This window comes from Thunnus thynnus, chromosome 6 (genome assembly GCF_963924715.1).
Source record: "Thunnus thynnus chromosome 6, fThuThy2.1, whole genome shotgun sequence".
NCBI classification, from domain to species: Eukaryota; Metazoa; Chordata; class Actinopteri; order Scombriformes; family Scombridae; genus Thunnus; species Thunnus thynnus.
In genome coordinates, this window is record NC_089522.1 from 17,287,866 (window position 1) to 17,303,283 (window position 15,418).

Consider the following 15,418-nt stretch of genomic DNA (forward strand, 5'->3'; position numbering starts at 1 on the left):
ATGTCCCTGTGTTAATTGTTCATTTATATCTTGATATATGCTAAATATATGTCAAAAAATCTGTATCAGAGTATTTTTACATCAAAATCCCTGTCTTTTCTCTTCCTGTAAAACGTTTCAACGGTAAAAACGGTTTCAAATGTTAGATGACTCATCCTGCACTCAGGGGCATTTACAAAAGTTCATGCAATCAAATGTGACTTTGGGTGAGTAGCCAACCACACTGGTCATATAAAACCACACTTGTTTGACTGTTTGTGGGTTGTAGTAGCTAACAGAGCAATGTGGAGAGAGATAGGAAGAGTGTTTGTTTGGATACCAGTGGGCAAAAACTTTGTTTTCATTTCCAAAATAATGTGGTTAAGGTCTTACTAATTCATCTCTCCCTTGTCCTCCTCCTGATCTAACAACAGATGAGGGAGGTGTGTGTGGAGTCAACAATCCTCTGTAGCTCCGTATCACGCTAAACTCTAAGCCACTTTTTAGTGGTCCAATCAAATGCGAATGATTTGATTTAAATCCCTTTTGTACCTGTACACCACTCAAATATTCCACTTCACAGGGAAATGCGTCCTAGTACAGAAGCTAAAGGCACTCTCACTTCTGTTTCATGGGGCCTTAAAGTAATTGTTTCTCTGATCAGGTTTGTGTGCAGATCAGCTTTCTAATCTTTATAATCACAATGCAATTTTAACAGAGCCTGTCTGTCATATCCTATCACATGTCCACTAGGAGATTAGGATAGTGGTTGTATGTGCATTAGGGTTAGGGTTAGGGGTAAATCTCCAGGAAATTAATCTAAGTCTATGTATTGTCCCTAAAAGTGACCTAGGACAACATGTGTGTGTGTGTGTGTGTGAGTGAGAGAGTGGGGGGTGGCACACGTGCATGCATGTGTATTCATCTGAGCACGTGACAGACGAGGTGATTTGAATGCGCACACGTTAGAGGCCCCCCTTCTTTCCCGCCCCCAGAGGGAACTCAAGGACACATCCTTTTGGCAGGAAATGAAAGGGGCATCCACATATCCCCTCATCATGTTCTCTGTAGGATGTGCGTGTGCATGCAAATGTGTGTCCAGGTTAGGAGATGAATAGGATAGGATGTCTGTTGTGAATGGAAGTGATGATGTCCCCTTTGCTCTCAATATTAATGTCAGTAGTCAGTTTCTCACACCTGATTTTGCAACACAAACAATATTGCAGACAGCTCTAATGAGCTTTAAACCTCAAATATCGAGGCTTCAATATTTCCCTACTTAGGTCATGTGTGCATCCACTAAGAACAGGCCTGCGACCCACTCTGGGTGGGTCCTGCCCCAGAGTTCAATAAACCAGTGTATGAAACCACAAAGATCAACTTGTGGAGGAAATTGTTTGAGGGCAGTGGGACAGATATTATCTTGATCATGATGAGCACTCTTTTATTGAACAGTATTCTCTTTGTCTCTTAACATCTCTGTCACTATGGCACACACACAAGTGCAACTTCCTTTCTCCATTTCTGCACGTTTTTATCTCTGAATTAAGATTTGTGCTGACGTGAAATATAACATGTCTGTATTCTCATGCTTAAGTCCTCCAGTGCATTAACCCCTGGCTCCAGGACAGTGCCCATAGCCTTCCCATATAATCATTTACTAAGTGTAAACACCCACATGACAAAACTGTAAATAAGTAAACAGAAAAAAAAGACGCTTCCACTAGCACAATGAAATTTACCTCAGCGTCCAACAAAAAGCAGTGAATGGCTATAGACAGAGAGCACATACAGTAGCTAGTGATCGTATGGCTATGAAGAGCAGAGATTGCACCAGTGAAGGGCCCTCGTTATACAAAGCCTGTGGCACTCTGGGTCACAATGGTCCTTTTGTTGTGGCCCCACTGAAAGGAAGAGTCCCCCAGCAAACACTGTGGCCCATATCGAATCCATTCACCGAGCCTCACACTGTGAGAGACCACAGGCAACTAGAGTGCTGAAATAACCTGAAACTGCACCTCCGTCCAGGGTCATTTTGTACCTGAGTGTGTAGCAATGGGTGGTGATGTGGAAAAAATGAATATTACCACAGCATTATCTCAATATCAACATGCGAGGTACATGCAAAGTATTTAAAATCACATTGTAAAAAAGTTTAACTCATGTTCATCCATTTTTAAATAAATTTTACAAGAAATACTTAAATTTTTACAAATAATCAATGCTGTCAAATTTAAGATTTTGTTTAAATGTATTATAATTTCTTTACACATTAAACTTTTGATAGAATTATTATTATTAATTATGATGTGAAAATAAATTATAATATTGATAATATTTATTGCCTTGCCCGACTTCTACTACAGGCTTAAATGCATTGCAAAGGTAAAAGAAGGAAAATATTGCTTAAGAGCTACTTAAAAGTATTTTTTATTTGAGTGTCAAAAGTTTGAGTCTTTTTGCTTGTTTTAGCCTCAGACAACATTTGTAGTTATACAATGGCAGAGAGAAGAGAGGAAGGGAGAGAAATGGAGACAGAAAATTCAAGAAGAAAAACAGAAAACAACTGGAGAACAGAGGAACGGAGAGGAAAAGAAAAGAGGATGAAGAGTCAGAAGAGGAAGGCAGTGCAAACAGGTGGAGATGGATGCATATATGGCTTCAGGATATGGAGCGGGTAAAAAAAGTTCCAGTTCCAAGCAAACAGCAACAGCAGCGTGTCAGACGTTTGACCAGGGGTTAATGAACGAAGCAAACAAATCACACAGAGACACAGTGGAGGCCTTCAGTCTTAAACAAGCATGCCAAAGCCACTGATCCTGTTACTGCATGGATGGCAACCCTCAATTTCACTAAGCTATAGCTCTGTAAGGGGAAGCATGAAGTGAGAGTATGAAGCAGTTTACTAAAAGGCCCACTAGACTGATTTTCATCAGAAGAAAACTTGCATTTCTAAATCATAAATACTGTTGTGATTAAACATATCAGACATGTACGATAACAACAGGATGAGTTCCAGATGCATCCCACTGAAGTTGCGACCTCCTCAGTGCAGGGTTGCAACAAGACTTTGCTGACGTGTGTATTCTGAACAATTGTTTGGAACTGGTCCTGTTCTTATGCGACGGGATCTTCAGCTTAAAAGGCTCCTATTGGTGGAAACATTGTCACTAGAGAGGCAGCATTGCTAAGATACGCACAAGAAAAAGAAATGGCAAAGGGATAATTAGTGTGAACAGGAGAAACAATGAGGTACAGTGAAAAAATGAACATAAAGAGAGGTGACAGGGACACAAAGAAAGAGGGACAAGAACTACTCTTGGACTCCGTCCACAGCCGGCCCATGAGGAAATGTATGAAAGTTGACATTTTCCTCTAAAATCCAATCCTGGGGTTGACAGCCCAGGTTCAACAGGGTGACACAGGTTGAGTGAGACAGACACCGGGTGGGTTGGTGTTGGGGTCACGACTGTAGTTACACAACAGAACTGTCACGACTGAATGGTTTCATAAATGTCACTCCTTAAAAAAATCAGCTCATCTATCCATCAAAAAATAATAATAATAAAGCCTCTCTCCATGTCGATATCCTGTGGGCTTGGCCTGTAATTGAAAGCCAAAATTCAACCAAACACTCACTGTATAAAACAGGCTATTCCAGTGTATGACATGTTAAAGACAGGTGAATCCCAGGACATTCCTACCTTTGTGTCTTCACTGTCTGGAAACAGGTCTATACATGCCCCTGTCCTTTACATACGGCTGACAGGAGCCTACTGTTTCACCGTTCCATCATTTTACATGATTTCTACTTCTTAGACTGAATTATTAGCAGTAGGGCTGCAACTGATGATTATTTTAATTATCAATTAATCTGCCAATTTTCAATCAATTGTTTAGTCTATAAAATGTTAGAAAATAGTGAAAAATCCAGAAAACTCAAAACCCAAAGATATTCAATTTACAAGGATATAAAACAGAGAAAGAATTAGTGCAAATCTTCATACTGGATAAGCTGGAACCAGAAAATGTTTGATGTTTTTGTTTCAAAAAGGATTTAAATGATTGATGGTTATCAAAATAGTTGCAGATTAACTTTCTGTTGAGCGACTAATCATTAGAGTTCTAGTTAGTACTCTGCATACATTAAGTATATGTATTCCCAACATGCTCTAAGTATGTATTTGCATTTGCTGGTGTGAGCTGCTCATCCCACTTTTGGTTCCTCATTTTGTCCATAAAATGTCCCTATATCAGGTTGTCTCTATGACAACAACAAGTCTCGAAAACTTTTTATTGTGTAGGGTCCATCTGGGTCTACTGTACATCTCCATATTTCTCTTCATGTTTTATTGATACACATAATTAATTTGCATTCTAACATTGTACATAATAAAGTATGTAAAATATGGACAAAGCTAGTCAACCAACACTTATGGAAGTATGGCATTTCATAGTCATCATTTTAACACAAATATTTAGCACTATTCAAGGCTATTCAGCTGCTCCATCCAGTTAACCGGACTTAAGGGAGATGACAATATGATATATCCAGGTATGTGTGTGTGCATGGGAGAGGGGTAGGCATGAAGGCTCAGCAACTGAGAACATTAAAGTATATTTATCGCCAGTAGTTTGCAGCTGCATAGTCAAAGAGGGCAAAGTAACCATATGCAAACACTGGCAGGGCAGCAATTTGAGTAATGAGCAAACAGTAGTTATTGTGATCCCAAACAGTGGCAGCACGCTGCCCTAGACGTCTAAATCGAAACTTACACTTCAAACAGAAATGAACAAATACACACACGAAGAACATACACCGTGACACAAAACATTCCCAAACACACGCTGGAACTCCCCTAAGAAAGTAAACACTCAGATTTTCTCCAATCTCCAGCCCATTATGACTCAAGAAATACAGCACTGTATTGTCTCTACATATAGCGATGGCCAAAGACTGTCAAAAGACTGGCAGTAAAACAGGTCTTGTCATGCACGACAACCCTAACTGCAGCCAATAAACTCATTAAGGTCAAGACCCACTCATGAATAAAGATGAAAACGTGGCCTTTCCACAGGCAGCCTCAAGTAGCCTATGACCGATTCTCATTCCACAGTTAGTTGGACATGAAGGACAATGAATGCATAAACAATCGCATCAGGCCACTACAATAATCAGGGTTCCCTTTGAGACAGCGAGGAAAAGGCAAAAGCTCTCAAGAGTACTGCCATGACCCCATTTTCTCTTCCCTATCAATCAGTCACTTCTGAGGAAAGCAGGTTTAAGGCCTTGGCCCCCCCCTTGAGAGGCCCCATCACCCACAAAATGACAGACAAAGCACAAATGCAGGCCTGCAGATCAATGAATAGACTCAACTTTCACCCATATGACAGAAAAACAACATAACTGCCAATTGTCTATAAGGGCTTCATTTAGTTAAAAAGGCCTTTTAACTACAGGCCTGGAACTAAATTTCACGTTTTGACCAAAGATATGAAGTTAGACAAACAAGCTTGAGACTAGTACATCACTGGTTTGGGTCACTAAACCACATTTGAAAACATTCTAAATATATGCCTTTGATGTGCTCTTGAGCAGGGCACCAAGGTCCAGTTCCTCCGATACATACGAGACAGTGAATGTTCTTTTGAAATGGCGTTCTTAAGCAACTGAAATATGTAATAATTATGACTAAATAATATTTAGTTATATAATAATATTCTGATTTTTGCACAGAAATGGCAAACATCACATTTTCCAACACTTCAATCACCCACTTTCAATCCACCGAGGAGAGCACACACGAAACACAAATCTCTCATGTGAAATACTTGAAATAGTTTTAATCTTGGGCGAAAACAGTGTAAAGATGTAGGACCCCATCCATGACAGGGAGATTTTTCAGGGCCTTTTGCCACAACATTTTCATTCCCATTGGCAGCGTAACAATTTCTACATGTTCTGATGCGGTTTGGCTTTTGCAAAGTGTAAAACCACAAATCATGAGTCAGATTAAATGTTCTATCTGACTCTTCCAGTATCAACCTCACCACCCATCTCTGCAGCGCTGAGTCCACCTGGTTACTCCCTGCTTTCATTCCTACACACAAACCACGCCAAAACTAATCTCAAACCTTGTTGCCACACACTATGAAAATGTGGACAAAATTTATTTTAGTGAGATAAAATTCCTGCCTGACCTACCTTGCTACACTCCCCTTTCTAACAACTCTTGTCAACAACTTTGGCTACAACTTGGACACGCTGACTGACAAAGTGTGCTTTCAGACATCAGTGCTCAGCCTTGCACAACCCGGCAGTTTGTACAAGCAAACACTAGGATGGTTGTGAAAGGCCAGGCGTTTCCCTGAAAAGAAGGGGGTGGGGGGGGGCTCACAAACAGCATTGCCAGGTTCTGGAGACACTGCTGGGGTGTGTGTGTGTGTGTGTGGGGGGGGGGTTAATGGTTGTGTTTGGGTGTGTATTTACAGGAATGTGACTGTGTGACTGTATGTTTGGGTTCACATGTGAGTGCATACATGCATTACAAGAACATGAACATATACAGTAGGTGTGTGTTGACCACTGCCTTACTGAGGACAGCTGAACTTGTGTGCTCAACAGACAGTGCATGTTGTGACTAGATGACATCATCGCTGCGTTGTGTAAAGGCTTTTCTGGCAGTGATGACTAGTGTGTGGGATACTATCACTCACACCCACTTGCACACTGACTCTGTACAACTGTCCTCTCTGTGCCGCACAACAGAGCTCCTGCCCTTCTGGACAAACCTGATTATTTTTTTAAATGCTCTGACTAATTCATCGAGCTTTTTTGCAATGATTAGTAACTGACAACAAATTAAATAAATTAAGAGACCAATTAACCTGCAATTACTCCGTTTTACCATTGCAGGTGCTAGCAGAGACAACAGAAGCTTTGATTAATACTTGAAAATGAACAGAAGAGATCAGGTGATCCAAGATTACGGACATTGTTTGAGAACTTGGCAGACCAACTGTTGTACCAGGACTTTCGTCCACTGAGAATTTGGTGTTGATTGTAAATGTTTGATCAAGTGATATCACATTCCAGGAAAGGGATATTGACGTTGAATAACAGTGCATGATGAGTACAGCACAGCAGAAATTAAAACCACACATGTAACAAAACGTGAGTTATTGCAGCTACAAACAGGCAGAGCTTCAGACAGCTATATCTGAGGACTGCCTCGCTGAATAAAGAGGCAATCCTCTGTAGGCAGCCACTGTGTTTGCTCCTTTGTCTGCTGCAACAAAGACAGACACTATGGACCCAATATGTTCCATCTCTCATTCTTCTATCGTCTCTAATTAATAGTAGAGGATTTGATGGGATTCTTCTTCAGCTGCATACATGCTGAATGCTCATCTTTCCCGCAGGGATTGAGGAAACAGCCTCATAGTTGAGCTGATTGATAAATTAATGACTTTTTTCCCCAGAAAGAGGAATTCCATTGTAATCGCACAAGCCAAAGCAGGCCAGCTCATTAAAGGGCTTAATAGAGGAGATTACTGGATAGAGATTATAGTTTTGGATAGGAAGACAAGGAGATGGCAGTTTTCTGTAGAACAGAATCTGGCTGGTCATTTATGACCCACAAGAAAGGGCAACACTCTTGTCTCTGTGCGACAGAGGAGATAGAGAAAATGATGATGTTATCTGTTCCGGGTGTGTTTTGCAGAAAATGGAAGTGTGTGCATGCTTATGTGTGTTTATTACCTCTGCAGTGAGGCCCCTCATCCCAGCCATCAGAGCAGTCAGGGACTCCGTCACACAGTTTGCTCATATGGATACACATGTCCAGGTCCAGGCACCCATGTTCATTGACAGGACACTGGTTCACCCTGTTGTGTGAACCTGGAAAACAAGCAAAACACATCTAAGGAAACAGCAGGACAAAGCAACATATTTATGGAGTCAACCTCCAACAAATAACTTTTATACAGTGCTAAAATGAACCGATTTAAATGCAACATTAGCTTGATGCTTGTTAAAATTGTTTCAAATTTGGTGCATCTCATTTAGTGAGGCTTGATAAAACTATTCAATATATTATATTATATTATATTATATTATATTATATTATATTATATTATATTATATTATATTATATTATATTATATTATATTATATTATATTATATTATATCAATATATTATACATAAGTGTTGTCATTCTTATCTTCTCGCTTTTCATTTGTCTCACACAGCTGTGGGCAGTTGCAGTCTTGGTGTTTTCTAGCCTTCTTTTGACTCCACATTCTTAGTTCATTGTATTACCTGAATGATAATAGGTGAAACCTTGTAAAAGTAATTCTCAAATGGTCCTCGATGTAAGTTCTATCATTAGTATACAGTGCGTGGACAAATAATTCAGGGATTAGTTCCAAACATGTCTTAAACTTGCTTCCTTTCTTTATTTGTACTCTTCTCCTCCATCACTTGAACCAGATGTTAGTTTATGATGTGACCCCTACGTTTAGTCAAGCTAAGTGAATAAACAACTGGATCATAATGTGCATAATTAAAGCATATAGTGATGGGAGCTCTGTATTGGGTGTGGCGGCCCTCACACCAAGCAAAGCTTTGACCAAGTTGAGCATACATACTCAATAGGCGGACAAAAAAACAGTGCATTCAAGGATGAATGGACTGTGAAATATGTGTTGCTTGATTTGCAATGACAGTGGCCATAATGAAGAGTGGTAAGGTAAAACACCCCTGCAGGTAATAGCAACAACCAGGGAGTGAAGGTGGAAATGAGCTAGTAGCTAAATCTGGTACAATACGTCTCTTCTCCTAGTATGAGATGAATGTTTTTTTGGTCCCTGACAAATAAATGAAGGTTTCACTTGTCCCATTAATACAGAAATGCTGATCATGGCCATAGTTCTGGAGCTTTATACTGAAATATCATCATAAGGCACCCTTACTAGACCTTTGATGTGGTGGAAATTTAGTAAGTGGACCTCCAAGACTTGTATTTGAGTAACTGAGCAAAGGCTCAACTCTATACAAACAAGAGGGCAGCTTCAAAAACTTAATTTCTCTCCCTGAATGAGGTCGCAAATGGTTAGTCTATTTGAGTGTTTCACTTCCCAGGAAACAGATAACATCAAATGAGTTTACCTATTACAGTGCCTATCTACCAGGGACCCAAAGTCAATTTACTGCTGATCTTCATCAGAGCCCATATTTACTGTAAACTTTCTCTGCGGTAGGTTTCAGGTTTTTCAATTAATTTCTCTCTTGTTGTGGGGATGGTAGTATCATCAGTCAGCATTAAAACGCAAAGCCATTTTAGATAACAATCTTCACTACATCCTTGTTTAATCATCATCATCATCATTCTCAGCACATGAGAAAGTAAATCCTGTTCCAGACAGAGAGTCAAATATTATGCACATGCTGCATATGTGCACACACAGAGTTTCTGTGTATGCCTTCAATATGAACAGTATGGCAAAGTAACATTATGAAATGTGGTATGCAAATCATTTACTGAAGGGAAAACATGAGAAAATTACAAAAGTAAAAAGTGATGAAGATATATTAAATCTGAGGGGGTGTGGAGGGCAGAACGTGATCTTCTCGGGTACATAAAAAGCAGAGTTGTTTTTTTTTTTTAACCAGCGTTAGACCAGAACATACAGTAGATGCAGTCTGTTGGCTTCACTGTCTCCCACTCTTCTCTCTATCTCTCCTCCCAGCCCACACTGCAGAGCAAACAGTTTGCTTTGGCTGTTTTTCTTCTTCTTCTCCTTCGTCTTCTTCCTCCTCCTCCTCCACCTCTCCCTCTCTCTTTCTGTCTCTCTAACATCTGCTGACCCATTTTAGAAAAACACTAGAGCAGAGAAAATAAAGTTCACCTCCTTCACAGGAAACGATCTGTGGTGTTCTGCGGGTTATGTATGCTGCTGGGAGAGGCTTTGAGAGGATTGTATCTGAATATGTGTAGCCTTAGCAGCGAACCTGCTTCAAATGCCATCTTCAGAATCTCACATACACAAAGTTTTTGGTGTATGAATATTAAGCAGCTTCTGCAGCCAAAATGCAGTTTATTTGACCCGTTTTTCCGATTTTATCCATATGGAGCTTTAACTGAACTGAGAGTCTGAGGATGGAAGATGTCGTACTTTACAGATGTACAGATGTAAAACCCTTTGAGACGAATGTGTTATACAAATATAATTGACTTCATTTGAATTGACATACAATATGTTATGTCTTTGTGTCATGTGCATCCAGTTAAAATGTGGGAACTTGTCAGGTCTTAGAGGATAGTAAAAAGACATCTCTCTTAATAGCTTGGATAAAATATGTATTCTTACAAGACACACGATTGAATGAATCAAAGTGTGGATATGCATAAAGAATTATATGAGATTACATTTGCCAGCATGTCGGCATTCCCTGAAGAAAACCAGCATTCCCTCTGAGTCTCCTCTAACCATCCAAGAGATTACTAACCACACATACAACAAAAAAAATGTAACACAGTTAGAACAAGTGCCTTAAAGTGCACAGAGCTTCCATAATGATCCCACCACAGCAGCCTGTGTGGAAAATGTGCCACATTCGAACAGAGAATTAGCTTCTAATACATCTGGATTAGAGAGAGTGAGAGCAGTTCTCCCATCTGGGAGATGCTAGCATATTAGCAGCCCTCCTACGACCTCGGCCTCTAAGCTAGCCTGATTTACATTCAATAAACTGCCAACCTGGGGATTTCTACATAAACTGCAGTAGCAGGAATAAACTGCCATGCAGACTGGAAATGAACCCCCCGCCAAGGAGATGTCATCAGTTTTCACTGAGTCATAGAGAAAGTCAACTCACTGATACGGACTGCAGAAATCTATGTGACTATGCATGCCTGAGTGATATTTAACAAAGACTGATGTGTTATGGATTGATTGGAAACAAGTACCAGTGCATTGCAGCCACCAAGAGACTGAAGACACAACTACCTCAAATCTACTTTTCATCACACACACACACAAACACACATAAACCCCTACTGTACCTTTCCACTGACCACAGCAAGAGAATACGTTTCTGGAGACACACACGAACATCTGCCAGCAATATACAACAACCGGAAAGGACTGTTTGAGTTCCACAACACAGTAATACCTTGGCAGGAGCTGAATAGGGAACAGCAGAAGAAAACTAAATAAAAAAAGGACAATATGGAGGATTAAATAACTTTGCAGGAGGGACAATGGAGATGAACCCTGTACTCCCTGTTCCACTTTGGGAAGTTGTTGGCAGTGTATTACAATAAGCTCCCCTCACACTGGCAGTAGCCATTTCCTGCATCATCTGTCAGTGGAACCACTGACAAAACTGTGCACTGCTGGGGGGAAAGAATACAGCAGGACATCCTCCATGTTTTCACATGTACATATACACAGACTGCACACGTTCAATTCTACATAATATTCTTTTTCTTTTTTTTTTTTGGCGATTTTGCTCCAAGATGATTCCAGGATTCTGTTCAGTAGATGTTGTAGTTTAAACATGGCTCTTGCTTGGATTTGTTTTAACATATTCTGTAGACAATTCTGCTGTATTTGCAATATTTTGGAGTAAATAAGGTGGTGTCTTGGACCAAATCTTTAGTCTGTCCCTTGTTACTAGATTGCAGTGGTTCAACCTTTGCTTAAGAAACCTAGCCTTGATCAATTCCACCATATAAAAACCACAATACAAATAATTGATTTTGAGCCAAAAAAAAAATCCATTGTGCTTTAGAGTACTACATAGTATCAACTCCTCCGATGACAGTGACGACCTCCTTTTAATTACCAATTCCATGTGCTGTTCCTTTTGAAATGTTCACACATGCTCAGTTTGAACTATCTCAGAATTAGCATAGTCTTCAATGAATTGAAACAATTTCTTCAAGATTATAGTTACCCATTACGACTAAATGAAGTTTTTAAGTGTACCTCCAAGGAGGGAGGTTTAATTAATAATTTCACTGCTGGAACTGCATTGTTGACACAGACAGGACGACCTACACCCCTTCTTTCCATGTGTTGATCTATTTAAGAAGCAACAGAATGTAAATTAGTTCATCAAGTCTGCAGTGCCTTTTGTGAACTGAAAGACTGCATCAAGATCCCTGATACTGCAGTCAACATGTTACAGTTCCATGAATATGGAAACTCCCAAATAGCTGAATAGATTTTTATAGTTTCTATTAATGTTTAGGGAATATGAAGTTGAAATTTACTGGCCTCAAAGGTAAATATAACACTTAAATAGAAGCCACTCAAAATTTGAAAGAATTAAAGCTTCATGTTGCAAATCTAACCATGAAAACTTCTGCCCTCATTCAGGTCATTCTGTCATTGCACAGCTTTTTTTAATGCCCTTTTTAATGTTTAAGCTTGAAGACCTCTTCTATCTTTCTTTAAAAAGAAGAACATTTCCTAAATTAAATATATCTTATAATTTAGTAGTGTGGATTAAGTCACCCAAGCTTTTGTTGTCACACTTTAAACAGCAAATTTCAACGCTCTTGCCTTGCTTTGAATCAAAAGTGCCTCTTTGCTCTCAGCTTCCAAAAAAATACAACTCCTAGAATGTGTCTGAGAGCAAAAGATAAGATCTACCACCCTGTGGCTTCCAACCCTGTGTTACTCTTGCTGTTATTTTCATTCATTGTAAAATGCTTTGTAACTCTGTTTAAGAGTTCTATAAAACATAGATAAGATTATAAAATGTTAATAATTTCCATCTGTAAGGGGCCACAACAAAGAAATGCAACACCGCTTCTGTTACTTTTTATTTTTTTGCAGTTACCTTTTTAAAATCATTTCCTCTTCTTCACTGCAGGAAAATTCATAAGAACCAGAGAGAGAACTGAGTACATATGACGCAAATCCGTTTCTAAACTGGATATTTTACATGTCAGGATGCTACAACCTGACATGTTCTGTCATTGAAAATAGGTATCATTTGCCCCACATTATCATTAGCAGGTGCTATGGAATTTGCTATAGGACTGAAGGGATAGAATTACCAAAGCATTATTTTAGAATAATTTAACATGTCGTTTCACTTGGGGTTTGCGCAGATTCTTAAGTAAGTTCAGCAGCCCTGGAGACATAACACTGCAGGTGAGAACAATGTAAGATGCTTGGTAGCGTGGTGGATGACAGACAAAAAGAAAGAGGGAAAATTACAACCCTTGCACCTATTAGAGGGCAGAGTGAGGATAATTACATTATTGCACTAAACTGTGTGATCAGCTAACAGTGATATTAGCATATCCTAGCTGCATCCTAAGGGATCCAAATTGTTAAAACCTTTCTCCAATCAGCTGTGTGTTCTCTCTCTTAGTCTCTTATATAAATCACATATTAAATAAATGAGTTCTGGGATTCATCATGATTAAAACTATGAGTCATAATCCAGAACTTATGATCTACTTTATTGAAACTCTTATTGCAGCATGCAGTCTTTCAAGTTAAATATGACTTTGTGCTCAGGGGAAGTGCGTAATATTGTCTTTGCACAGTGTAGATTTAGCTAACGCATCACTACTTGTGTCATCTTCAAATAATTCCCTAAACATGGAGTGCGGTCATCCCTTGCATGCGGCTATGGGTTCCACTTAGCTTGTCTGACCGGCAGTGGACATGAGAGTTATGACGTGGAAGATGGATACTGTTTCCCTCCAACACCTCAACCTCTGGACCGCACCATCCCCCACCCCTCAGTTGCCGTAGTTATGCAATGACCTTAAATTTGGATCCCCTGTCAATCTTTTGTTCTTAGCATAAAAGCCTGCTTTTCAGGTTCCATGGCAGCCTCTGACTGACTCCCATAAAGTCTGCTGTCAGCTCAAGTGAATATGTTGTGCAGGGTGACAGGCAGGCCTGCCCACTGACTGAATCTCCCCACGTTGGAATCACACTTTACAGCAGTATGCACAACAAGCATATGGTTTTGTAAACCCTACTGAGAAATCACAGCACACAGGACTTACAGTAAAGCACATAGTACACTGGAAATGCCTGTTGTGCTAGTTTTTCTCCAGCACCCTTACTATAGTATGAATAAGAATGACAATAACCTTAACAGTACTGAGACAACCTAATATATAACATCATTTTACCGTGAATTATGTAGTATCAAATCTGATAAGTCTACTGACTGCAGAAAGAAGCCTACTATACAGATCGTGACAAGGATAATGTCAAAGTGATACTCCGCCCAAAATCCATCTTTCACACCCCTGCAGGTCTGAAAGGTGGCTGTAAAGAGTTTACGAGCTTTCACAGTGGATCAAAACATCCATAAAATCTTATCATATAACACCTGTAGCATAATCCACCTCTCTGCTGCCAGTGTATTCCGTAGAGTCATCGTTCAGCCAAAATAGGAATAAATACCTTGCCTTCGTGTCCCAATATCACCATTCTTGAAGCTCTGCCAGAAGTTGTGTACTTGACATTTTAAGATGAAAGTTTGAGTGGTTGCAACATATGGAAGACAGCACAGTGTTACAGGAGTAGTTTGGGAAGTTTCTATCTTAAAAGGTAGAGCTTGAGAGGAGTATCGCTAGTCAACAGCGCAACAAATCTATTAAATCTGCGTACCTGCTTGTTCAAACATTTCAGCCAGTTAATTTTGCTGCCACAGAGTAATACAGTATGTTTTCTTACTTCAAATACCACTGAATTTTCACGTTATAAAATGCACCGCAGAACATTTCCCCAAAGTAAAATGCAAAGAAACAGCTAGCAGAGACAAACCAAGCCCCCCTCCCCCTGATCTGCAACCATGAGGGGGAAAAAAAACTGAGGTAATTGCAGAAGAGGAAAGACTGGAGATGAGATATGAGGAACAAGGAACAGAGATGACAAGAGTCTAGCTTCTCTGCCTGTTTTGACAGACAGAAAGGAAGACAGTTGGACATAAGAAAAAGAAAGACGGAGAGAGGGAGACAGGGCGTGGAGGAGACAGCAGAGAAAGGGAAGTGGTGCCTGTGTGGCGTGAGAAAGTCCTGTGTTCCCTGTCTGTTGATAGGCCGGTGAAGCTGAGGAGGGCTCAGGGCCACAGACCAGAGGGATTTGCAGGGCTTTGCTCCTTCCTCTGTGGAAGCAGTGTGTCAACCATTGCTACTACAGACCCTCCTACCCCTGCCTGGTGCCCCCTGCAAGTACAGCGTCAGCGACATGATTCTGATTATAGGCTATGAAAGGATCCCCCCCTCCCAACTTTACTGTAAGAGGCTGTTTGTATAGAAAGAGGATCAAAACCTTACAAAACCATTTCCATTTTCCTTCTCAGCCTAAATGCTAATCTGCTCATTTTCTCCTATACAAAGCCTTTTTCTGTAGGATCATCCCTTCTCCCCATAGCTGTATGCCTCCACCCC

General features: G+C 40.1%; 1 protein-coding gene across 1 annotated transcript in view; it reads right to left on the reverse strand.

Annotated features, from left to right (window-relative positions):
* Positions 1–15,418, reverse strand: part of lrp1ab (low density lipoprotein receptor-related protein 1Ab) — a 90,838-nt gene that overhangs the window by 54,779 nt on the left and 20,641 nt on the right. Inside the window, exon 3 of the mRNA XM_067592237.1 lies at positions 7,742–7,879. Within this exon, the coding sequence (XP_067448338.1) occupies positions 7,742–7,879 (138 nt within the window). The remainder of the gene's footprint in view (positions 1–7,741; positions 7,880–15,418) is intronic.